Source organism: Doryrhamphus excisus, linkage group LG16 (genome assembly GCF_037039965.1).
Source record: "Doryrhamphus excisus strain RoL-2023G ecotype Guam linkage group LG16, RoL_Dexc_Guam_v1.1, whole genome shotgun sequence".
NCBI lineage: Eukaryota > Metazoa > Chordata > Actinopteri > Syngnathiformes > Syngnathidae > Doryrhamphus > Doryrhamphus excisus.
Window position 1 is genome coordinate 18,665,425 of NC_136372.1, and position 26,779 is coordinate 18,692,203.

Genomic DNA, 26,779 nt, shown 5'->3' on the forward strand with positions numbered 1-26,779 from the left:
ATTACGCCCCGTTCCGCCGTTCGAGAACAGCTGATGTGAGCGGATGAATATGTTCCAGCCAGACATCGGCAATGCGGCTTCACACGAAATACGGCAAATGACGTCATCAGGACAGAGTTAAACGAAACGTGAACGCACGGCGTGCTTTCTTCAAAAACTAAACATTACATTCACTAGTCTTTCACCAAACACGTTTCAGTTCATATTTATGTTCATGTTTGTATCTAAAGTGTGGCCCAAAGCCACCCATTTATATGTGCATGCTACGGATACGCAAGCTCATGCTTTAGAAGACAAACTGTGTCTAAAAAAAAAGGACCAGTCATGTACAAGGCCTTACATTGTTAGACAAAGGCAAGTTTAATTAGAACTAATTACACACAAAAATAAAATACTCTTACAAAATGGTAGTGTTAACATACATGAAATTGCATCAGTCAGCTATGAGAGATAATAATAGTCCTAGTGGATCATGCTATAAAAACATAAAAGGCAAGAGTTGCATCTCTTCTCCTTCACTGGGTTCCTCCTAAAAAGTTCAGCTCTGCAGTGGGGCATCAATGGGGCATCAGTGGGGCATCAGTGGGGCGATGCCGAGCAGAAAGTGGGAACAGACGGCAAGGTTGATCTATCCGCTTGTGCACTGGACTTCTAAGTGGATGAATATGCAGCAGAGGCCCCGTTTGTGCAAGTCAATCAGTTTGTAATTAAGTTAAAGATAAATTAGGGGTTGTTTGATCCACATACAGTATATGAACAATATCTGGTCACTGTACAAAGCACCATGTGAGGACACTTGTCATTTTACCTCAAGTTGTCTTCTGTGTATGCAAACGTTAAGAACAGTCCGCGGTCATAGAGATTGCTCGACAGGCAGCATTTTTTTAAACATTCGATATATTCATATTCAATGGTAGTAAGAAGTGTGTGACAAATAAAATATGAAGAGAATTGTCCGTCCGTCTCGAACAGCTCTTTTCCAAGCAGGTGTTGAACTTGAGACACACAAGCATCCAATGGAGAAGCAGATATTTTGAAAGTAAAATGTTCACAATTGGCTTGTGGACAAAAAAGAAGCTTTGTATGATATCCCCTGAGAATGTGGCGAGGAAGAGATCTTATTCTTGCAAAAGGTTTTGTCTTTTTTGGGCCACAGACATGGGTGTTACGTAGAAATCAATCAAAGCATGCGTGGTGCCCATGTAACACAAACCATGGCGTTTAGCACCACATGGACACAAGGTAGTAAATCACTGATCACTCTGGACTCTGGGCTGGAGGGGGGGGTTAAAAGAAAAACATTAGAATTCATATTTGTCGAGGGAAAAAAGCATAAAACATAACTTTGCTTGAAGTAGCTGCAGAGTGATATCAGCATGTTTTTAAAGGGTCTGCTGAGTTTTTTTTACTGAGCTGATGATTGGTCAGCTTTTAAGACATACGCCTCTCGCTTAAAGGTCAAAGGTTACAGGTTCCAGAATACACCAACAGATTGTTGACGTTCAGCTTATTTGAGTTCCTTTTAAACAGCAACAACACTGCATGGCAGGATGGCAAGGGGGGGTTGTGATATACAAATATTTGTATATACCGGCAATAAATTAGATATATTAGATAGAACTTTACTCACTCTTCCATTTTCCCTATTATAGAAAAATAACACATTTCAAGCTCTTCATTCATTGTCAAAGAAACAAGTTGAACGTGTAAAATGGGTTTGTGGGTACGTGGCGTGCGGTTGTGCGGCGACTCGTGGGGGTCTATGCTGCCGTCTTTGGCACGGGGGGGGATCTCAGTCTGCACATAGAGTACCCCTAACCTCCCAGCCTTGGCCTTCCCGCCAGCCGCTTGTGATCAGTTGATCAGTCCAAGGCACACTCTGTGTGAGAAGTTGGTGTTTCCGAGTGGTTGTGGTAACCGTCCATTACCCTGTACTCCAGCAGACACATCAGTCTTGGGTTGGTGGGTGGGATCCGTTTGGAAAGATGGAGCCTTGCTACATGGATTTAAAAAAAGAAGCTTGAATGACGTTAGGAAAAAAGGAAGAGCCGACGAATCCTGCAGGTTCCAAAAGTTAGTAGCTAGTTATTAGCAGCTGCAGTTGTTTTGTTCAACAATAAAAGAGACCAACGAGTGTCTGATGTGTGTGAAGGAAAAAAAACAGCATCAGATAATATATTTTGGTCATCTCTGCCCCGCGTCTCCCTGGGGGAGCCAATGTGGACCACCCCTCGGATTGGGCGGTGGGCGGCTGCTCGGGGCCAAAGCACGTTTCCTCTGCTGGTGGTGGATGACGTTGATGACGCGCCTCCGTTAGGGTCACTCCACAGCGAAGCCGCACGTCTCCTCAATGGCGGTGAGCAGCTTGTCGTACAGTTTGTCGTAGCTTTCATAGGGAGGAATGTCGATCCGATTGAAACTGCAAAAAACAGGAAGAGGCACGGATGTGGGAATATACAGAATGGACAGAAGTATTGGGACACCTGCGGGTCAGAGGTCGGGGGTGAGGGTCACATACTGAAAATGGATGGACGCTGGGGGCCACTATGGTATGTTCTAATGTGCTAAACTATTAGCATTAACAACTGAGTGTAATATCAAATAATACAGATTATTCATAACAAATTCATTTTACTTTTAGAGAATGCCAACAAAAATGGGGAGCAGGTGAAAAATGGCTTTGGCTTTGCATATTTCAAAGGTCTTTTCCCATGGAACTGGAGATATAGTGGGTTACTTGAGTGGTGTTGTATGCCACACGGCAGCTAAAGACGTCACATCTCACCAAATCAGCGTCGAGCCAGCGTCATCTGTGTATGTTTAAAAAAAGGAGAATTTACTGACCACGTGTGGGCTTTGGGGAGGTTGTTGGCGTTGGCATCGATCTGGTGGATGGTAAACAGTCGTGGGCCAGCAGCTCCTACAAGGACCAACATTGAAACATTTCAGTCAAATCAGCCCAGCTCATTTTCACAGGAACATGTCAGAGGAGTGGATGGCGGTCCATGATTTGCTGACCAAGACTCCAGAGACCATATGGGCGCTAGGATCAGGGTCACAGACCAAGTTGCATAACGTGTCTTTGTTTTTGCTCCTCCAGATGTTTTGCACTGTTGACTCGTGTTGACCCCCCAGGAGACGAGCGCCCACAGTGTACTTCCCCGTGCCTGGATGCTTTGGCTCGGAGTAGCACTGGCACCCAGCTGGGCCCCACGGAAACACACGCACTCCGGGTTCAACTCAGAGATGCGGAGGGGAGAACATCTCTGGTCTCTGACAATCTCTCTATGACCATAGTCTAGACTTTTACCTTGGAGGGCCTTGAAGCCTTGCAGGGGAACCCTGGAGGAGCCCGTGACGAACTGCAGCAGACGAGCTCTTCGCTCCTCGTCGAAGGACTCCACGGCTTTCCAGAACCACTTGACAATGTTACTGTCCGGAGTGCAGTGCTTGAGCCGCGTGTTGGACTTCCAGTCATTGATGTCGATTTTCCCCAGGCCGCATACGATCAGCTGCAGGCCGAGGAAAGACGCTGGTTATTTTCTTCACGCACAAAAACTCACTGGTCTACCTGCTGAGCCACTGCCGCCATGGCGTTGGTTTTTGTCAAGCGCTCAGGTCTACCTTTTTATTTCCCACGGTACTTGAACACATCAGAGTTAGAGTTACTGATCATCAATCATAAGAAGGTTAAACCGGGTTAAGTACTACATCAGGACTCTGATTGGATCTGTTCATCAATCATCTGACCTTAGCGGTGATCAACTATACATTTTATACTTTAAATGCATTAAAAAAGTGTGTGAGGCCGATTTATTTTCACCAAGAAAATGCAATGAAAGTCTTCCACTTTAGGGCCCGAAGGAGGAATTAGCTTGCTGATTTAATCGGCCAATCACAGCGCTTAGAAAAGCTGGTATTTAGTATCTGTAGCAGACGTAAATAAAGCCACGTGACAAAGTGAAAGCACCTCCAGCTCCTTCTCGTCGAAGGCCTTTAGGAGGTGTTGGGGGATGACTTCGTTGAAGCCCTTCTGCAGAGCCAGGAACTGGGCCTCGATGCCTCGCAGGAAGCGCCAGTTGACGTACAGGCGGACGTATTCCTTCTTGGTGTCCTGCGTGACGGGGATGCTCTTTCCGTTGGGCTTGAGCTCATGCTGGATGATCTCCCCGTAGGCGTTGTGTTCCACACAGAAGGTGTGGTCCAACACGCCTGTGATGTCGTTGTCCCTGAGGAGACGGAGAGCTTGGATTAACCCGCCAGGGCCGTGATTGTTGATGATTGGGGAGGTAGAGATTCATCCCCCGTACGGTGGACACATGTAAGACGTGCAGGGCGGCCTTTTTAACGCCATCAGACTGCAGCTTGTTTGTAATCCATTAGCACTGAGAGTACTCCAAATATCCATGTACTTTTATGTTTACATGACATTGTTTTGACAGGTATTGATAAGATAATTGATGACGTAAATCAACCCCAAAAGGCTTTTCCACAGTAAACACTAGGGGGCGCTGCCATCCTCGTATTGGGAAGGCAGGGGTCTCCAAAAAGGAAGGTGAGCTGAATGGTGCTGTGTTGCTAAGACTGGCTACGATGAAGCTAAGCTTTATTTACTAAGCAGTGCTTTATCAAGCGGTGCCGTGGTCGTCTTTATGAGAGGTTGTGGCCATTTATGATCAAATACTACGTTTTCTCAGGAGATACCAGCTGGAGAGAGAAGCTCTGCCTTTATTGTAAAAAGCACGGCCACCCATGCATTGGATTTCTTAGCATTCATCAGACGAGTAGACCAACAAATCTGTGCATCAACACGGCTCTAGCAGACACGCAACGTGACTTTTGTAAGCTAACATCACATCAAACGCCGTCCAGATGAAGGCAGATGTACGTACAGGATCCACACCAGGCTGTTGTGCAGGTCCGGGTCTACGGACTCCATGTCGTCCAGGGTTATGGGTTTACCCAGCAGCTGTTTGTAGAAGGGCAAGGTGAAGCCTCCGTCTATGTAGTGACCGTGGAACACCGCCATGCCCATGATGCGGCCCACAAAGTGGAAGTATGACAAGTGCTCCTAGACGGTGGGGGGGGTCAAATACATCTTTAGTTACCTGTGAAATTTTTTGTATTTATGTCATTTTATTATAAAGCCAAAATATTATGGGAATTTTAATAATAATTTACAAGAACAAAGTTTAAAAAGTTTTTTTAAAAAGTAAAATGGAAAAAAACAACAATAATTTTATGAAAATAATGTCAAAATATTAAGAGAAAACCACTTCCTAATGAGGAAAAAGACATGAAGTGACGGATAATATTATGACGAAAAATTATGGAATAGTAATACGGTAATTCTAGTTGCAGAGTGGAAATATTTATAAAAAAGCACAATTTTCCAGAAGTGGTAAAATGAGAAACCAAAATAAATTGGTCATTTATGGGGGGGAAATGTGAATATTATGGAAAAAAGTCATACTATTACAAAGGTTATTATTACTATAGTTATTATTTTATAACTATCACCCCCGATAGAAGCCTCTAAGTGTCTCTGCCATCTACTGGCCATGACTCACAGGGTTTACAGCAGAGTCGGGGTTAATCTGCAGCGTGTAGATGTCATCACGGGAGTATTGGAACAGACCGTAGTACGGGTTCAGCATCTCATGCGATAGAAGATAGAGCCACTCCCTAAACACAACAAGTCAACAAAGGTCCATGGCTACTTTGGTACACGTTTCCCCTGAGTGAGTATTGGTGAGAAGTTCACCCTTACCGAGCAACCCCTCCGTAATCCAGTCCTTCTTCTCCCCGAAACTTCACCATGAGCCTTTTCCACAAGTCCTTTGGCCTCATTTTCATGACCTGTCGATAAGATTCCTGCAAAGCGGGCATAGCGCACTCAGGGTTAGGACACATTAGGAACGCTCCGTCAGTCCACGGCTAACACGTGCCCATTCACGTGCTCATTCAAATCCTAAGTCATGGAAGTCAGCGATGTCTGGCACAGCCTCAACAAGGTGACATCAGCCAATAAAAATGTCCTGGGTTCAGATGAACAGACGCGGCTTTTCCAGCGCATATTTTATGAGGGTCTAGTAGTCCTTTGCAGGTGGTGCTGCACTGATAAAGGCCCCGTACCTCACAGACCACTGAGCAAAGGTACTGGAGAAAGGGTCGCTGAAATACCAGCATGTGTACGTGTACGTGTACGTGCACGTGCACATGCACGTGCACGTGCGTGTCGGTCAAATGATAAAGCAGGTCTGACATCACTGCCAATCACGCCGTGCCCACCTCAAATATCTCCTCACGGGACACCTCGATGCGACAATGCCCGGCCTGCGGCTGCTGCTGGGACAGCTCCTGTCGGAGGATCTTCAGCTTCTGGACCAGGTCTCTCTTGTACTTGGGCACGGTCAGACACTCCGCCTCGTCCGGGAGCTGACCCGTGGACACCAGAGCCTGCTGGACCTGCTCCTTCAGCTGGTTCTGGCGACTGGGGGGCAAACGAAAAGGACAGGGAAGGAGTGACGGTGATGAAATATCTGATTATGCTGAAATGTAGTAAAGTTGTCTGTCATAATCATAATAATCATATTCACTCCCTTGGAGCGCTTCCTGCTTCCCAGAATGCTTTGCAGTACTTGTTTGGTAAAAATGTGTTCAAGTTGTTGTTTATTATTCCCTGTAGTAGTAGTATTAGTAGTAGTAGTGGTAATAGTAGTAGTAGTAGTAGTGGTAGTAGTGGTAATAGTGGTAATAGTAGTGGTAGTAGTGGTAATAGTGGTAGTGGTAATAGTTGTCCAGTGTGTTTCCTTAACTGCCGTCATTATAGTGTTTGCACCTGAACCTGGACTGGAGCTAGTTTTGGACCTCTGTGGCCGCCAGAGTGGGGGGGTGGGGGGTGGGGGTGGGGGCACAGCAGCCACACGCATAGAGAATCAAAAGGCCCTTTATGGGGTCGCCACTTTATGGGGTCGGACTATTTGCACAATGGCCTTTTGCACTTGAGTGGGGGTCGCGGCCAAGCTGGGCCTTGGGCAGGGTCATAAACACTTGGAAGGAAAACACGGGGAGGGGGGCTGGAGGAGGCATACAGAAGTTTAAAAAAAGAGTTTTGTTAGGTCATTTGAGAAAAGGAGCTAAGAAGAGGAGCTAATCAATGGCGAGCTGGAAGAGCCAATAAGACCACGCTTGCTCTCCAGGCTCTCCAGACTCTCCAGACTCTCCAGACTCTCCAGACTCTCCAGACTCTCCAGACTCTCCAGACTCTCCAGACTCTCCAGACTCTCCAGACTCTCCAGTATCCTTCTAATGGCCTGCCTGGTCTATAATCACATTGACTACTTTGCTTGGTTTCTAGTGTCCGCCAAGTGGAATCCAGTTGGCCTTTTCAATCACTTCCTGTTAGCCCAGCAAGCCACAGGGCCCCGGAGGCCTCGCAACAACTCCGCTTGATTCCTTTTATTTCCTGCAGACGAGACTCTGAGGGACGGATGGGAAGTAGGAAGGGCGCTTGTCAGACAGTGTCCAGAAACACCGAGGGGGGTGGGGGGGGGGGGGTAGTTTCACCTCCATATAAATACAATATTCCAGCACAGTCCCTCTTGGCCGCCCACAAAAATGGAGCAGAGTTGTCTTTTCTCTTAGCCAATCAGCACTGAGGAACAGGACCCTGCAACATGGAGCCGACTGGAGCCTACTAGAGCTACTAGAGCCTACTAGAGCCTACTGGAGTCGACCGACATGAACTCCGTGCCTTTGAGCATAGAGCGGCACATAAAGCGAGCACAGATGGACTGGAGAACACACACACACACACACACACACACACACACACACACACACACACACAATTCATGAACAGACTCTGCCATTTCATTGGTTTTCTGTTTGGCGGATGGAAGATTCTTTCCACTCTCCTGCCCCACGTTTGGGACGGACAGTTCGCTAGCGCCTTTATGGTCAGAGACTCTACGAGGCTTAATTAAGCATGCACCGTTTCTTGAACAGGAAGTAGAATGTGTGAGTGTGGTATGAAAAACAAACCTTACCTCACATTCTGACTTTCTACGCCTCCTCGAGAGCCATTGGAGCTCGGACTGTAAGCGCAAAACAAAGGAATGGGAATCCAGGAAATAAAAGCCTTTCCGAAGACGGGAGGCCACCAAAGGTCAGACTCACTTAAGGACCCGATGCAAGTTGGCGGAGAGGCGCGGGTCGGTGAACTGCGTCGTTCGATTGTTGTGGTCGACGAAGTAAACCCGTCCCGTGGCGGTGTTGCGTATCTCCCATCCGGGAGGCAGAGGACCCAATTCCTCACAGTTGACGTTACTCAGATCTCTGATGCGGGACAGAACAGGAAACAACACATGGAATCACGAAGAGAAGATACCAAAAGCTAAGGTGTTTGTCCACAGAGAAACGGAGGCTGGGAATCCCCTCATTTCGCTCATTACGCCATTTGTCACCGTTGATGTTTCACCGTTTAAGGTCAGACAAGGTCATCAGTCACGTTTAGATCTTTTTCAGGCTGGAATGCCGACTTCCCAAAAGGCATACCGTACCTGACGAGGTATGCAGACTACAGACCAGAACCACGATGGCGTCTAGTTGAGCATCTGATGGTTAACTCACGAGGCCTCCTGATTGGCTAGCTGTGCAGGACACATACAGGGTTCGTACCTGGGTACTCTGGGGTCGTGCCATGTGCTGACGCCTGTCTGCGTGTGGAGGAAGTAGACCTGGCCTTGCTGCGTGGTCCTCTGTTCTGTTGGGCGACAAAGTGAAAGTGATGGTTAATACATGGCCGCCTTTTGGATCTCCACCCTGCTTTAACACGCGTTGTTGTCACGTGACAACTCCGAGCTGGCGTGTGCTTACATAAGAATCAGAGCTGCTGACAGATTTTAGAAGCCTTGCCAAGAGAAGTGAGGAAGGAGACCGACAACCTCCTAATCTGAGGCACGGAGGGCAAGGCTGCGATATGCTTCCACGGCTCCAAACAAACGTCCCAAAGACAAACGTCCCAAAGCTGGTGTGTGTGTTTGCTTTCACATGAATACGGCTGATTGTTTGAGTGTGTGCGGGGGAGGGGGGGTGCGAATGGCGGCCGCCAGCCTTTAACAGCTAGATCAACTCAATTAGATTGTCTAAAATGGAGCCGGTATTACAGGCTCCTCGTGTGGAGCTGCAGCATCATCGCTGTGGTTGTGGAGTCAATGGGGGGGCTCAGACGAGCTGCTTGACCCAGCGCAAAGTTCAGATGGGGTGGAACCTGCTGCACACCACACTCCTCCTTCCTGCTTCCAACTTCCTGTTTTCCCTGCCCAGCTTTCATCAAAGCACTTCTGCCACCTTCAATGAAATGCATCAGTGTGGAGTTACATCATCAACTCCTTTCGCCCCTCGTGTAAAAAAACCATAAAGGACGTCTAAACACATGGTTGGGATTGGGCCTTCTGGTTCATAAAAATGTTAAACAGGTTCTTGGTACTGAATGAGTTCACATTGAATCCTACATCGGGTCTGGAAGCAAATCACCGTGAAGGACGAGGGTCCTACTAACCGTAGCCCTCAGGGAGGTCCGGGGGGGTGTGCAGGTGCGTTCTGCTCATGTAGTTGCGGTGCCGCTGGGATCGAACACGCCTCTCCTGGGCCCGCTGGTCACCGTCACTGGGCGGCAACGCTGTGGTGGGCGTGGCACCGTTGGTGCTAATGGGGGTGTTCTCATCCACGATGCAGCTGAGTGGCCGCCCGGGGCTCGAATACTCGGATGCGGGTCTGAGAGGCACACAGAGGGGGTGGGGGGTGGGACCAATGTGGTTTGGATGTTGTAACGGGCCGTACCGGGTACTCACCTGGTCGGCCTCTCCCACTGCGTGGTGCGTGTGATGTGGTTCAAGTATTGGATTCGTCCAGACGCAGTCCTTCTCTCTTCCCAGCTGGCAGCAGAAACACACGCGTGCGGCAGTCAGCGGCAGTCAGCGGCCATCGTTACGCAGCCAGGAACCGTCCAGTGGCGTTCCGTCTGGCGGCTCTCTCGGAGCGTCCATATTTCATATCCCGCAGCACTAAAAAGCCGCTAAGAGAGCCCCCCCACGCTAGCAGACTCACCCATCTGGAAGATCATTGTCGAAGAGTCGACTGCAGTCTACGACGGGGCCTCCCGTGCCGATCCGGTCCCTGGACTGCAGGCTCACTGCAGCAACACATGGCAGACAGATGCCGAACTGGAATTACTAGACAGCAGCTTATAGAGCAAGACCGCTGCTGTTATTTTGGCACACGATGCAGCCATATACATTCATGTGTATGAAATATGACACTGTATTGTAAGGCGGAGCAATGACGGTACAATATGCACTTTACGTTGAGATTGACAGCTCAGAGAGCTTCCTAATGGCGTCTCCTGTGAACTCACCCACTATCTGCCCTCTGACGGTGTCGCTGTCATTTGGACTCAGCTTGTTCAAGTCCAGCCTCTGGTCTGTGAAGGGAATACACATGCGGAGACGGAGGGAAAACAAAGACAAACAGGAAATGAGAGCAGAGCAGAAGATCAGATAGGAGGAGAGAGAGGACTCAACAGTTTCAGGGAGCTACATGTGAACAGTACCCCCCAGTGGGACCTGTTGAGGATGCCCTGCTCTACTGTATCATCCGCCTCATGCGGCATAGCCTCATCTGCCTGCAAGCCACATACTGGGGGGGGGGGGTCCCAAAAACGGATGCTCTGGTCTTTCCAAAGTCCACAGGCTGCAGAATGTAAGTGAGCAGCAGGCTTCCGATGCAAAGGTCAAACATTTGACAAATGTCAAGTACAAAGCCTGCACTATTCTGCTGCCAAGTCTGGAAAGTCTTTGTCTGAGAAGTCTTAAAAGACTGGAATTTGGGGGGGGGGGATAAATGAAAATGGCCACTATCTCCGTTGTCTGGGTGTCATGCAGATCAGCCAGGATGTCTGTCTAGACTAAACAGGGAGCCAAGCAGGCGATGGTCAAACCATTACAAGGCTGGCGGGAGGTCAGCAGCCACAAACACAAAACACGCATGGATGTCTGCCGGAATGCGCTGGCTCACGTTTGCGGATTGCATTTTAAATACAGGCAGCAGCACAGAGAGAGACAAGAAGTACACAAGAAGTACACAAGAAGTACACAAGAAGTACACGATTACACATGAATGGAAAAGGACAACCCCAGACACGCTGCAATTACACACAATGTTGAAGCAGCGCCAGTGCTGCGTTCAGGGCCCCTGGCCGGGGGGGGGGGGGGGGGGGGGACAAAGCCGCCACTTCTGGGACAGACGCGAGACGGTCTAATAGACACGCGAGGATGGTCTAAAGTTGCACCATGATGCACGTCTGCATGAAATGAGCATCTGTCTGGATGGGCAGCAGATACAGAGCTCTTGTTCTCTGTGGTGCAGACATGCCAGTCTGTGAAGGAAGCTGGGGTGGGGGGGGGGGGGGGGGGGGGCAAACCACTCACAGCTGTGGCAAAAGGCTCAGGTTTCCCGTGTCACTCCGGGAGAAAAGCATCGGGGCAGCCCTTTCTTTGGCCCAAAGCAGGTACCACCTCGGCCCACATTGGGGGGCGGTGTTGCAGAGGTGGGGGGTTATGTTGATTGGCTCTCCCTGCTCCAAGGCTAAAAGGGCGGCCCCACTTAGAGAGCACTGTGACCTGCCTCAGGTCTATTGAGCAATTCCGACCACCGCCGGGAGTTTTCCTAGTTACAACTGAACTCTCATTTCCACCCCCCAAAACGATATCATCAGGGTATAGACCAGATTATGACTTGCCTCAGGGCAGGTACGGCTTCGCTATGACTTACAGCCTGTGTCTTTAAGGCGGTTGATGGCGTTGGATAAAAGGCGAACACATCCCAGGAAGCCAGCCCCTTGTTTCTTGTGAATCTTCTTGTGGTTCCACACGCTGATGGTGATGGAATCTGACTTCCCGATGTAACTGAGAGAGAACACATCATGAGATAAAGCCGAGCAGACAAATCATGGGAGTATAACGGAGTTTGGCAGTGAGCTTGGGATCCGCAGTGAAGAAGACAGGAGACACGGCACCGACGTGTCCGTGGTTGTGTGAATGTTACATGAACGGGAAGTACGCCTCTTCTGGAAGGAGTACCTTCTCCCCAAAAGTACACAGTCTAACACCACAGAATGAATGAAACGCTCTAGTCCCCGTGCCGTACTATAGCAACACCAGTTGAGACTTGTTCTTGTGTGGGCTCAGGCCCCCTGAATGCAAGCCGTCTCTTCATATCAGACAGAGACGCATCCCACTGTAATTATCCCGGCGGTTACAAAAAAGGATATGAAACAATAGTCTGAGTAAGACGTCTGGACATTTTGAGTGGAAGCCAAATGCCTGTCTGGGGTGCGATGGGAGACTGAGACTGCGAGGTCAGACAAACGTGCTAGGAGGGAAGGACGAGAAATTCCCGGCCATCTGCAACACCCGGCGTGCAGTAAAAGGCATTAGTCCGGCATGCTGCTCATGTTTAACAACATACTACGTGTGTATGCTTAAAAAAACCTCCACCAAGGCCCAAGACTTGTGACGGTGAGGCGGTGAGGCGATAACTACTGTAGGCAGGAGCAATGGTAGGAGACGCAGATAGCGCCATCATAATGTGTTGGTGAGCCAGGCCTAACTGGGAGTGGCAAATCTTTCTGTGGCCGGCAGTTATTGATCATAACTTCTTCGTGAGTTTGACTTCCCAGTCCTTGGTTTGCAAAAGTTACACTTACTTGGTTACTGAAACCTCGTCTAAAATCCTGAATCAATCCATGCTACTGGTCATCAAATGTAAATATCGCACACGGCTTTCCTCTTAAAGTCAAATGTGACATAAATGGCTAATTTATTGGCAACGTCAAGTCCGGTGTCCTGAGCAACCAAACAAACGGAGACAAGCGCTTCCTCCTCCTGCCGGCTACGCACGTCGCTCGGATAAACACTGGAAACTTTCACACTCACATTTTCACTCATGCGCTCTGCCCCCCCCACCCCCCAGGTTATTTTCACAGGACAAGCCATCTTTGGAAACGGAGATCAGGGTACACGCACGTGGAAGAAAATACTACATCCTCATCTATTCCTGTGGATGAAATACTGTTCCAGGAGACGTTTTTAGACTCGCCGTTGGAGGTTATGTCATGGCGGGAGCTTTTCCTGCTGACGTTTTGACAATTGGAAATGTACTCAGGTGTAATAAGGAACATCCATGAACACGGGAAGGCTATGCATGGACGTTCAAACCCCATACATTAAAAGAGGCGACTCACAGGTCGTAGTGTTGATTCCACTTGGGATCGAGCGTGTTCCTCACAGTGTCTGTGGAATGGCATTGGCCCGAACCATCCACAACCACCTTGGCAAAAGGATCCGGGAGACCTGAAGGGAGAGGAAAGCAAAGCCACACGGAGATGACCTGTGAATGGGATGAGATCAGGGCTGCTTGGAATTGCTAAATTCATCGGCATGTACGTCCAGAAACGTGGATTTTAGACGCAAATAAAGATTTGCTGCTTTTCTGTAGGTGGAGGTTTGAATTGTTGGTTGCTTTGATATGCCCTGCACCATTGGACGATTCCAACAGCGCTTCCATCACTCCTCCTCCTGTTCAGCTTTGATTATTACTCCTTGGTGAGTTCCTATACATTTTACATATAAAAATATCTGAGGCACGTTACAGGGCCTTATTAGGCGGGCGACGCGTGGAAACAGAATATCTGACCCTGTTTATTTAGCTGTTTGTGTATGTTTATGCAGACCATTTACAGTTCTTTTCCATTATTGGTGAATGCCAATAAGACGTCGGAAGAGGCAGAAGCACGTGGAGTCGCAGACACGTACGGACAGACACACAGCCTTATCTGCGGCGTCGACGCAGCTCTCCAGCGACTCCCTAAACTGAATGTTTGCTCAGCTCCTCGGCACTGGAATGGCAGGAATGGGCACCACAGAAACCACCTGAGCGAGCCCGAGACCTTTACATGCTCGTTCACCATGACAGCCTGACCCAAACACACCAAAACACAACACAACACCCACAATTTCCCAAGGAAGAGGAAAATAAAGTAAAAAAAAAAAATAAAGTGAGCAGTCTGGCCCGGTCGTTAGCAGACAATGAGGGTGTATTCATTCTATTGACTTTCATTGTCATACGCTATTTATCCGACAAGGACTCACGACTGGGACAGACGACATTCCTTCCTCCTCGGAGAATTGTTTTATTTTTACTAAACCACTCTCATCTGTGCAAACGGACATCATGGATTTTATCAGCCCAACGTGACCCACATTCCCTAATCTCTAAATACCATTTATCAACAACGTGCACACAAGTAGGCTCCTACTTACGGAAGAAGTCCTTCTTGACCAGGTTTTTGGCACACAAAACTGCAAGAGAAGAAAAAGGCAGATTAATGACATAACGTCATATTCATGGCAATAGATTATGAAACAATGCAAGATATTTATGCTAATTTATGATTGACGCCACAGCCTCCACCAACATAATATGACCCGTCTGGAAGATTCCATATGAGCACATTTCGCACATTTGGAGCTCGCATTCGGTGGCCCGATGTGAGGTCCACCTCCGTGGTGTGTTGCCGAGTGCGCCCCCCCAGCCCGGGGGCTCATGTGCAGGTGGGAGTATTCAGACTTTGACAGAAATAGACAAAGGCACACCTATAGTGCTAGACCGCAAGCCCAAGCCCTGCAATCCATTTATCTGGCTCTCCATCCCATTCCACGCATACTCAGACGTGCACGTCTACGGATCACGCCGCATCATCTCAGGTGGAGCAGAAACAGGATGGTGCCAGGCCTCCTCGTGGAGCCTCAACACAACGCAAACCCTCCGACTGTCCAACATGCTGCCTGCGTGTTGTGGACACAAACGCATAAAGGTTGAAGGTTTAATGACCACAGCTACAGTTCTAGAAATACAGACTAGACCAAAAGCCCCTTGGGGCGGGTAGGGGGGCAGAACATGCCTGGCAGATGAGGAAGAATTTCTTTCCGCAAACATCCCTGGGAATGTGTTACGTTCCATAGAACCCCGCCTGGTTTCTGCAACATCTGGTATGCATTGCCTCCAGTGGGCTTGAACACGGACGGCCGTGCACGTGCTCAAGCACACGGGCCTGGGGGGCGGGGGGGGGGTCATGATTAACAGGAACGTGCAAACATGCAAACATCCAGCACCAGCACGAAGGAGCAGGTGGCAGATACTCCTTCCCAATGGATGCTGTACACGGACACCAAAGGCAGATCCCGGTCTGTTATCGACTTTCCACAAGTTCATCACAAACATGCATTGAACACATGAAGGGTACCGGGACGCCACGACCGTCTCGGCCGAAGCAGCGGACCGTATAAAAAAAGGGCATATGCAATTCTGCGAGCCGCAGAGCAGGAAAGCAGCACTAAAATGATTCCAATATAGGCTTCCTGGGAAAACATATGCAGGCTTGGATTACAGCTGAAAACACAAGATGGAAAACCGCCCGGCTGGCAAGACAGGAAGAACGTGGTGGCGGGGGAGCCAACTGGGAGTGTGAAGGTTCAGAATGAAGAAAAGGATTCTTATTTAGACGTTTGCTTACATCCATCTCCCCAAAACAACACCCCCCCCCCCAACCACTTCAGTATTCCGAGTGCTAGGCGAGTATGGAAGTGCATGAATTGGGACAGGGCGGCCTTTTATTTCACATTCAGACAGATTAAAATGTGCGATCTAGTCGGTTAATCAAACTATGCCACGGCGCGCCGGTGTGAGGCTTACATCGAAGGGATTTGAACATCCGAGGTCAGACTGAAGCCAATGACCAGCTGGGAGCAGGTTAGCGGGAAGTTGATCTTCTTCATCCGTACTCCCAACAGACTATTTGACTTTGCTAAAGCACTTGAGCGGCGATGAGCGGCCGCTGGAACGTTCTCCACAGAAGAACGACAATAAACTCCAAGAAATTGCTGACATCATGCGGAGCGAAATCGAGGAAAAATGAAAAGACAGACAGTATCCGTGGCGGGGCTGGGTGATTTACTGGCTGCACATCTTTGCTTGCTGAGAGGGGGGGGATGGGGGGGGGGGGTTCTACCGTCCCAGACAGTAGCTCAGTTGACAAGAATTTGCCAGCGTTCAAGATACACACTTTAAATACAATATTTCTGTCTTTGGCATTGTAGAGAGATGTTTGATTAATCCACCTGAGGATGGCTAGCAGGGGTTTACCTGTCCTAACTACAAACTTTTACTTTCACTTTTGCTGATGGTGTTTGCATGAGAGCCACACATTAGAGACCTCATTTACTTACTGAAACAGGGAACCCTGACTTCCAAGAAACTACATACATACAAAGTACTACATAATAGTCTGACAAGTAATAGACTACTTTATGTGTGTTGCTCAAATCCATCGTGGGACCTACAGACGCGCACCGGAAGAGCATCAAGTAACCCTTTGGCATCTGAGCCCATCTAGAATCCTCTGTCGTCATAGCGACGGCGGTATTGAAGCAACACTGAGAGAAGGGTGTCTCTGTGCTGCCCGTGCTTCTCATTCCGCTCGCACTGCCGGGGATCGCACCTCCGACTAACGACTGTGCTGGAGGGAGGAGAAGCGGCATGGAGACGCAGCGAGACAGACGGGATGATATTCCTCATGAGAGATGAGCAGCCATTTCCCTCTTAGCAAACCGGCATAGACGGGTATGACCGAAGAGTCGGAACGTTGATGGGTCCTGTTCCAGCTCTTCAGGTGGGTGGTGAAGGAAAGGTAAAACGTGAGGATGTGATGGATAGAAGGCCGTCACACCCGAAGCCGCACGGTTAAAATGTCATCCAACAGCCGCTGACGGCCTCACACCCCCCCAAGGAAAAACACTTATCCAATGTGTCAGGACTCAAGCGGTGGGTTAGACGTGGACGCTCCGGGTGGCTGCTGGGCAGTCAGCAGCTTATTAGTCACGTCAACGGGGCCCCACCTTTGCCCACAAAGTCACACGGAGCCCTCTGGGTGGCAACAGGCAGATGGGGGCCTTTGGGGTGACGTTTGACTTCCACCTGCGGGAAGAGGACGGGCCCAGTTTCTCCCCAGACGGGGGCACAAAGAGCCCCACTGTGCCGGGGAATCAATGCGCTCCGCCAGACGCAAGCCAAACACCTGGTGAGGGAGAGGTCACGTGACGTCTGGGGGGGAGGGAGGGAGCGGGCATCGCCATGGCAACAATCAGATGGCGGGATGACACGTCAGCTGTCGGCTCTTTCATCTGGAGGGAAGCGACATCCAAGCGGACTCCAGAACCAGAAGCCATTGAGACCGGCACAATGGAGCATGGGAAAGACCAAAGTGGGCTCAAAGTGCCTCCAGTCTCTTGCTCTGGGGTTAACCGTTACACTGGAGCCAGTGTGGGGGGAGGAAATGGAGGGTGGGAACCACGTTCCACCATTCCCACCCCGTCTTAAGTCCCAGTTGTCAAGAATATGCAAAGGGAGTAAAGCCGTTTCCTACTGGTGGGGGACCATGGATGGATGTGGGACGACACGGACCTCTTCAGGGGTTCAGGTTGACCCGCGTCTAAGCCCCCATTCCTGTCCACCTGGTTCCCCGAGCCCAGTGTGCCGACCCCCCGCCCCAGACAGTCCGAGACTGCTCCCTGCTACCTTTCCTCGGTCTTGTGGTCTGACAGCCATGTTGTGACTCCACCTCTTGGACCAGCTTCTTCGTAGCATTGTTCATCTATAAACAAGTCTTTCCTTTTCCCGTCACGCTCCCTTTGAGCCGCCGTGTGGCTTCACGGAAGATGGCAGAAGATACAAGGAAGCAGACTGACGGCTGCGTGAGAGAACCTGTTCTTCATCTGCTGCCTGCTGATCTCCACACCGTCCTCCAGTAGATGTTGACACCCCCCACGTGCCGCTCACCCTCTGAAAATCCAGTCCAGCCTGTCACTGGGTGCAGGCAACCTGTGGAGATGTGGTCAAGTCCAACCACTAGGACATGTAGGCCATGGGAAGAACCAGATCCATGATAAGCCATCCTTTGGTCCCATCCCGCATATACATGATACATGCATACATATAGTACACGATACATATGCATACATATAGTACACGATACATATGCATACATATAGTACACGATACATATGCATACATATAGTACACGATACATATGCATACATATAGTACACGATACATATGCATACATATAGTACACGATACATATGCATACATATAGTACATGATACATATGCATACATATACATGATACATATGCATACATATACATGATACATATGCATCCATATTTGAGTCATTGTGGAACTTCTAACTGCCAGGAAACATTTTATAGCATTTCCAAGATGTAGAACATTAGGAAGGAGAAAGAGCAACACAATCCTCCTGTGCATCATTTTCCTCACAGACAAAAACATGGAAGAATGTTTTGGAATGAAAGGAAAATATGTTGATGGCCATTTCCAAGTTTCGAACAATTACTGAGGCATTCGGAGCCGTGCTCCGTCTTCATCTCACACGTGGTCCAAATGATGGAAGGGCACGCCGGCACGGGAGGGGGAAGAACAGAAAGGAGACGTTAGGGAACCTTCGGGAACGTATCCGATTCTGCAACGCAACAAATGACAATTCTGACATGGGACATCTGCTGAGCCGAAATCACAGTGAGCAGACGGCAGACACGACGTAGCCTAGCGTAGCTTCTCATCGGGACAAAAGGGTAGGAGAAGCCATAAATCATCATCATCGTCATCCATCATAATCAGCACCTGCTGGAGTGCCGAGAGATCTCTCGAAGCGCAACCAGACACGTGGCCTCAACGCTCGGCTGGCAGGCGCCGTTCGCGCTCCAGTATCACGTGTCCAATCAATACGTGACATTTTGATTGCAGTTTGGATTCATGAAGGCGGCGTAGTCACGTATGAAGTAAATACTTCTTCTTCTTAAATACTTTGCTGCAGCGATAGGAACAAGGCCTGGGCGTTGTAGCAATCCTTGCTGTTCCTGTTCTATGCCGCTAGGTTCCATCCAGGAAGGAAGTTCTGGTAATACAAAATCAGCCATCATGAACGTTCCCGGTACTAAACGGTTACAGCGTGTATACTATAAAAGCATAAAAGCCGTTATCAGACGTCTATTTTTATGTTTATGTTTTTATGCAAAAAGGTGTAAAAGGGATTCTCGTGGCAGAAAGAAAGCAGGTTGTCCAGGGTAGGTTTTATTGTCCTGACGTTGACAAGACATGAAGTGTTGGTAAATACGTCTTCCTGAACAAACCAGTTTGGAAGGACAGGAAGAGGAAGCTGCTCGGGTACAAAGGGAAAGAAGTCCAACAAAGGCGGCATTTAAGTCGCTCTGCAAAAACCTGCTGGACAACACGAGGAAGCTCGGCACACACAAACACACGCAAGAGGAAAGAGACTGGCAACATTTTTAGTGTGAGAACATTTCAGCCGTCTCACGTCACCTTTTCCCTCCATGAGTCAAGTCGTCTACCATTGCATAACGCAGGAGTCCACCCCGACTATTTTCAGCTCCAAATAGTGGGAAACCATTCCACATCGGCAGCTCTGGGGGCCCTGCCAGCACATCCATCTCTTTCCACTCTGCGTGCGACAACGTGCCTGACGGGGAGGCCGCCAGGCGAGTAAAGTCTTCCACCGTGCCGTCACCGCTGCCGCTGCAGTGAGCGGAACCGAGCTCGGGCTTCTGCAAGCTTGCACTGCCGCTGGCCCGGACCCAAGCGGAGTGGCTGGGTTGCTCCGCTGGCCTCCCTCTTGGCTCCGCTGCCCCCTCTGATGTCATGGAGGAGAGGCCGCATAGCACAGGAGCCGAGGAACACGCCGCTGCCTGGTCTGGAGCCACCGCTGGGTTTAAGTTTAAGTTTCCAATAATGAGTTCACTACTTCGTTGAGGAGCAAACGTTACATCATTCCACCCCCCCCCCCCCCCCCTCCGTCTGCACTGCCAGCTAATGTGGTAGACAACAATCATCGTCCGAGATGAACGCTTCAGAGGTCCATCAAATGGAAAATGGACGAGGAAAAAAACGTCACTGTGAGACACCAGGCGTTCATCAGCATCAGTCCACGTGGATTTAGGGAGTCCGATGTCTTGGCGCGATACGGCGGTGGCGGTGGTGCAGGTGCATGTCGGGAACGGCTTTCTCGGCCACGTGTGAAGCGGACGGCACACGGCAGCAAGACGTGACATCATGCATGCGGTCTAAATTTAACCCAGCGCCGATGACATCCCGACAACCCGTCCCAAGCGGATGCAGTATGACTTCCACGGCTATTTCAATGAACACATTATAACGGGACTGTTTACAGTAAATGGAATATTGGATATGATGATAGCTGCCTTTCCATGACGACCACCGATGGCTTGTACTGTTGCAACATGCGTCCCCCGTCCGCTTTCCCAAACATGTCTGCCGCGTGCAACTTCCCTCCTGTTCCTGCTCCCGTTTGGGAGCATGAGATGATGATTTCACGTTCACATTTTGTCTCCCACAGCGTCCATAAAAATGACAAGCACATGCGTCACGGCCAAATATGCAAATGAGACAATAATTACATTAGTCCTACTATTTGGGGCTTTATGTGACTTATGGCAAAATGGCGACTACATTGCACGCCACATTATTTCCAATAACTTCATATGGTAAAGCCAAACCGTACGTCACCAAACGTTTGTTTCCAGAGCAGGACATCCAACCAGACTGCTCCACATCCTTCAGGAATGGTGGACTAAAGAGTGGATTCTTGCACATCTGGAGCACAAAGACCGGGGCTTGAACGCCAGCGTTGGCCCGCCCGTGCAGGAATCTGCTGGTCTATTTGTTCAACTTCAGACAAGATGGCGGTTGTAACTTGATCGGCCGTGAATATAAACAACTTCTGATGCCGCCTCCTTGGAGGACCGACGGGGCTCAAGCGTCAGGCCCAGACACAGACAGACGTCTCCGGTCAGCTGTTGGCGTCCAAGCGGCTTCTGCGCCGACCCCCCCCCCCCCCCCCCTCCCCGAACATACACACTTCCCAGTAAGTCAAACTGGAGACGTGAGAGACCCGTCTGCTTGACGCAGGTCAGACTTAATTGTATCAACCCCGTCTACCCGGGTTTGAAGTATTTATATCGGGTTACGCGCCTCCATCAATCTGGCCGCTCCGGCAGAGTGAGACGCGCCACGCCTACACGGCGACCATTGACAGTTCATGACGCCATGTGGAAACCTGCTGGGACAGTACTGGGAGACGATTGTCATCACGCGTCTGAACAAGCAAGACGAGGAAATGACATTAATGCCAAGGATCTCTAACATCAATGATATTATGAGCTGAGAACGACCGCTGTGAGAAATAAAAGGGGGGGGGGCACTGACATTGGATGCCAACCCGCTAACGAGCAGTCAGATTACCACGGAGGATTTCCAGTCGTCCGAGGTCAACAATCCAGAGATAGGCTGCTCGTGGCATGGCTCGGAATTGAGTTGTAACTCCTCCTCTCGTCTGTACGCCATACTCTTTTACATTCCTTGTGGGCTGTAATTAAAGGAGGCTCTAGGCGCTCTGGGTCGCCATGAATCTAAAAAACGGGAATCTAAAAAAGAGGGCAACTGCAGCGTGAGGGCAGGGACGCTCCCCTCAGGTGTGTGGCCCTTACACGCCCCCCTAAGTGCCCCCGCGTCACAGCTTTACGTACATTGGATTCACTGACAATTAGGCATCTTTTTTGGAGGTCCATGAACACACCACTGCTGTAGTTTCTCTGCTGTCCTCGCCGTTGGTCGGTTCCAAACCCGCCAGTTCAAAGTCAGAGCATAGAAAACCTGTTTATGACCTTCTATATAAGTTTGACATGATTAGAGTCCTCTACACATTAAATAACACCCCTACAATCAGCCTGACAGTACATGTCAGGGGTTCCGCTTGGTGTGGGTAGCCTCTTAGCCATTATTGTACCTGTGAGGTCATTCAAACCGTCCCAAAAAAGGCCTGCTGCTCCGGTGCTCGAATCTGGTGCTTGTGTGTCTCACGTACCGACACCCCGTGACCACTGCATATCATCACAGCGTCTTTGAATGCGTCTTGTGGATGCCTAATATTTTTCATACTTTAAAATGCTTCATCTGCTAAATTTCCACGTTTCCTGTCTGAACACCCAGATGATGAAGCCAAAGGTTTCTGTGAGCAGAATGGATCACGACTTTAGTTCATCCGCCTGATGAAAGTGGATTCAGAGGAAGCTCTTGCGAGGGTGGGCGGGAAAAGCTCCTTGGACGCGGAGTGATGGGGGATGAAGCTCAGAATGGGAAAGAACAGGAGTGACTCAGACAGAGGAGGTGGGAATGAGCGCACGGAGAATACTAGGGAATCCCACTGAGATACCAGCGTGCCGTGTGCTGGTCCACACCACACCGAAGAATTCCGATGAGCAAACCATATGCCGAACACGTCACGTGGTGACTCCAAAATGGAGTTCCTGAAAAACAGATTTGGGAACAGCAGGAAAAGATGCTACTTCTTTGGCCTTTTTATTCCCCCTTGATCAGGCTAGGAATGCCACCCGTGCTTCAGCGGGGGTCATTCTCATCCCAAGTGTTGGTCTCAGCATACTTTCACACTTTAAGAGCTGGCAAACATCTGAGACATCTGCTTCAAATGGATGGGGGGGGGGGGTGGATGTACCAACGCATCCGTCACCTGAGCGGCGATGACGGCATGCAGCTACGATGTCCCATCGACCCCATCACTCCTGGGGGGGGGCATGGCAGGAGGCTCACCCCCCTCCTATACACAGCTGTTCGGGGCTAAACAAAGATTTAGCTTTTAGCGCCAGACGGCGTCCTTCATCCAGCGCTTCCTTTCCCGTTTGCGTCTGGAATGACGTGGCACGTGAAAGACAAAGTTGTCAAACCAGGAAACGGGCTGGTTGGAGGAGGTGTTGCGTTTCCACGGTTCTTTGACGGGGCGAGCTAGAGCCGTGTCACTCCGTGTTAAGGAGGAGGAGAGCTGCTCTACCAGGTCCGACTCCCTCCCTTTTCCACAGCGGACTCACATTCCTCGCATTCCAGGAGACCACTGCCGTCTCCGACCGCGGTGACAAACTAATTCAGTCTAATGGAGTCCTCGGAATCGTAGCAGGGAGCTTGCGGGTTAAAAACCTGGACTAAAACGTGAATTGTTTATGTGCTAACCTCAGCTATATGTTTACATTTCTTCACCAACTACGAGTCTAATCTTTCCTTTGCTACGTTCCATGTCTGCATAGCCATAGGACACACTAGTCTCTTCCCTGGAAAGATATGCCAACATGGTCTACAAGACCTGGTACTCTTATTGGTAGGATATAATGTCGACTAAAGCGGCCGCTTAGGAAATACGATAGAAGACCAACACTTGATGAAATGGGCAACTGGCAGATTGTCCACATCAGCAGGACCGGCCTGAGCGAGTTCTACTGAACCGCGGACCCTCTAGGTTGACCTGGTAGGGTTGTGATGCCTAGCCTGGATGAAGTGGGAATGTTGGGTAGGGTTGTGATGCCTAGCCTGGATGAAGTGGGAAGAGTTGGGCATCCAGTGTAAAAACTAGCCAAACGCCAAGATGACAACAACACTTGTGGTCTGTCACAGTTTGACCCTGGAACGGATTGTTTCTATTTCCATGATTCCCTTTGGAAAAATGGTTTGAAAAGCCGACATCAGTCCGCCAAAGACACGAGAAGGCGTTGATGGCATTATGTAAGAAATACTTGGTACGTATATGCAAAGCCTCTGTAACGATGCTTGATTAATGACTAGCATAAACACATGGCGGCTAGCGGTCCTTGGCAATCAAACATCTGCATCTCATGAAATCCATCTCATTAAGATCAGGCCTTGTTGTCTCCACTTACGCCTCTCAGAAAAACAGCGGCGCTTAAATATTTCATTTGGCACGTCCACGTATACAGGCTTCCCAGGAATGTGATTGGGGTCAGGTCCTGGAAGTACATCAAAAAGGGGCAGCTGTCAGCCCCGCTCGCAGTCAAAACACCGAGCGCTCATGTAAACCCTTTTGCTGTTTGTGTTGAAAAGGCACAAACCAAACAGCTTATGGGGGGGGGGGAGGTGGAGGAGGAGGAAGGAGACGGACCAACAGAGCAGCAAACTGCATCAGCAGGCTAACAGGTTCTAGCTCTAGAGGGGTAGGACTAGGTTTGTAGCTTTCAGGACTAAGGACGTACAAAAGCCATGACTGTTGTGCGACTCCCAAACTCTTGGGACCCGCAGATCAAAAAGTGATCCAGACCGACGTTTGTTGCACAAAGACTGGATTCTCACACGGCAGCAGCAGGCCAGCTAGCAGGGCTTGGTGATGCTGCAGGATTGGGTAAACACAGGCCCGGTGTTGCCAAAACCGCTAACCATGCTTTCTTCACTTGATCGCTCTTCAAGGTCTTTCAATCATTTGGTGACTTTTTTTTTAACCTATAATTTCTTAGTCACAATGATAACCAAAATAACATTTAAAATATTATTTAAAAAGCAAACAATGAACATAGATAACACAATGATTGCCTTTTATTGCATAAAAATGTTTGACCCAAATAAAATCAATTATAGGGCTGTATGAATCAAAAAATGACGCAAAAAATGTGAATCATAATTTTCTTGATTAATGACTCTCAAAGACAATTTCTGGCCCATAGCCTTATGTTTTCAAATGATGACATGAATATTAGTGCTATGATACTCCACATTGTCTTGTTCAACTGGAGTCTTTCTACTGTCCCGGAAGGTCCCGGAAGGACACTTCAATTTATTAAATACAAATGACTAAAACGACTATTAAACGAAAATTAAAAATTATTATGCCAAAATAACTTATTGTTGACATAATAATATAAAAATATAACAAAACATAGTGACAACAACAACCAAAAACTTGTGAAAATAAACATAGAAGAGACCTGTATCTCATCACGCCAGTATCGATACCCCATTTGTATCGATGGATTGACATTCGACCCCCCCCCAACTAGCTAACCCAGCTAGCCAACTTTAAATGAGCCGGTCTAGTCTGACAGCCCAAGCCCAGCCATCCGTCTAATAAACATGAAATCCTAAATACGGTACGACGGTACGTCCCTCCTTAGGAGGACTTGGGACTTTACTCCGGGCCAGACTTCAGGCTGGCGAGGTTAACCCAAATTCCACGATCGGCACATTCAGCAAAACCCGTCCAATAAGCAAAAGCACGCTAACGTTAAGCTAATGTGAGCACAACCGGGGGGAAACGGAGATATTTTCAGCGGAAGCCGCAGACAAGCCAGCCGGGCAAACGAAGGCAAACGAAGGCAAGGAGAAGCGGCGCCGAGCCAAGTCCACGGCCCATGGGAACACTTTCATCCAGGAAATACACCGAGCCCTCCTAGCTAGTGTGTGCGGCAGACACAAGCCTTACTCGGGGGTTTAAGACAAACAAACACGGCTATCTACCTGTTAGTCGCAGCTTCACCGGCCCGTTCCGCCGAACTCCTTGGTTCGACATCACCTCTTTGTCCCGGCCTTCACGGCGCTTCGGGCGGAAAAATAAGCAGGTTTATCAGCCTCTCCGCCACTTTTAGACAATAATGGAGTCACGGCATTGTGGCCCGGATGTGGACGGAACTGCCATCGCGTCTGCTGGCAAATGCAAAAATGAAAACGGAAAGCCCAAAAGGGGGAACCGGCGGCCGGAGCGCCGTTGCAAAGTGCATGGGAAGGAATGAGAGCTCCTCCAACCGTCGGCGTTACATCTTGCGAGGCGTGCTCTCCTCTGGCGGGGAGTGGAAGTGTGGAGCCGTCCGGCGTGGATCCCGCTCTGGGAGGCTGCTCCTGCCGGGAGATGACCGGTGACGACGGCGCGACACTTCGGGAACATGTGCCGCCGGACCTCCAACCTTCGTCCGACCACCCACCCCCCCCTCCGGCGTGTCCTCTGGGTTTGCCGTTCCCACCCCCACCCCGTTTATGGCCGTTGATGAGTTTATGCAGGGGCGTAGCTCAGGTCGATGCGACTCTCACCTTTTACCAGACGTGGGCTGATCGATACAAATATCGATAGTATATATAGAAATATTTTCTCTCGTATTTTTCCCCTTTGTGCTTGAAAAAAATGTCCAACTACTGTATCAGTACTGCATCGGTATCCAAATGTGGTATTGCCCTAGCCAACTGAAGACACTAATATGAAGGTCACTAATTAAGTTTCTATACATACAAGTACAATAAAAGGTGGACATGTAAATATATACTGTATGTAGTACATGTCTAAAAACAAATATATTCTTGCAGAGGTTTCATGACAGTTTTGCAATTTAGATATTAAATATTTAAGTGTTTTGTAACTTTAGAGCCCTCTAAGCACGACATAACACCCCTACAACAAGACAGATATTAGTTATAAATAAGACACTCACACAATTGCTACTTTAAAAAGGTTCACTAGAGCGCCCACTTCTGGTTGTAGTTGGAGGTTTCTGATAGAACGCATTCCTATACCAATACTTTAGTACAACTACAAGCATTAGAAGGTAATTATAAGACTAAAATGTCTACAAATAAAAGCGGTTCAGGAGGCTGACGTTCTTTCCACATGCCAACCTTTGTTATTAAATGGCAGCTAAAACATTAAAATAAAAAACGACACGTGGTCCAATTCTTTATTTACATTTGTGGTTGACCGAGTGGTACGA

The 26,779-nt window shown here is 49.1% G+C and overlaps 1 protein-coding gene across 1 annotated transcript; it reads right to left on the reverse strand.

Moving 5' to 3' along the window:
- Positions 1-317: 317 nt before the first annotated feature.
- Positions 318-26,023, reverse strand: smurf2 (SMAD specific E3 ubiquitin protein ligase 2). Its single transcript, XM_058050011.2, has 19 exons — positions 25,542-26,023; positions 14,385-14,423; positions 13,307-13,415; positions 11,836-11,969; positions 10,421-10,486; positions 10,114-10,198; positions 9,858-9,941; positions 9,566-9,780; positions 8,683-8,767; positions 8,182-8,340; positions 8,052-8,099; positions 6,292-6,493; positions 5,771-5,874; positions 5,571-5,685; positions 4,893-5,071; positions 3,971-4,229; positions 3,311-3,512; positions 2,845-2,920; positions 318-2,419 (listed from the first exon to the last, which is right to left on the reverse strand). Exons 1-19 carry the CDS (start codon positions 25,591-25,593, stop codon positions 2,320-2,322), a joined length of 2,313 nt encoding a protein of 770 aa, XP_057905994.2. The 5' UTR covers positions 25,594-26,023; the 3' UTR covers positions 318-2,319.
- Between the last annotated feature and the right edge of the window lie 756 nt (positions 26,024-26,779).

Excerpts from the sequence above, each read along its gene's own strand:
- smurf2 (XM_058050011.2), bottom strand. The coding sequence starts at position 25,593 with ATGTCGAACCAAGGAGTTCGGCGGAACGGGCCGGTGAAGCTGCGACTA. Across the intron at positions 14,424-25,541 it reads GGTGAAGCTGCGACTAACAG|TTTTGTGTGCCAAAAACCTG; the intron begins GTAGATAGCCGT and ends CTTCTCTTGCAG. Across the intron at positions 4,230-4,892 it reads AACAGCCTGGTGTGGATCCT|GGACAACGACATCACAGGCG; the intron begins GTACGTACATCT and ends CCGTCTCCTCAG.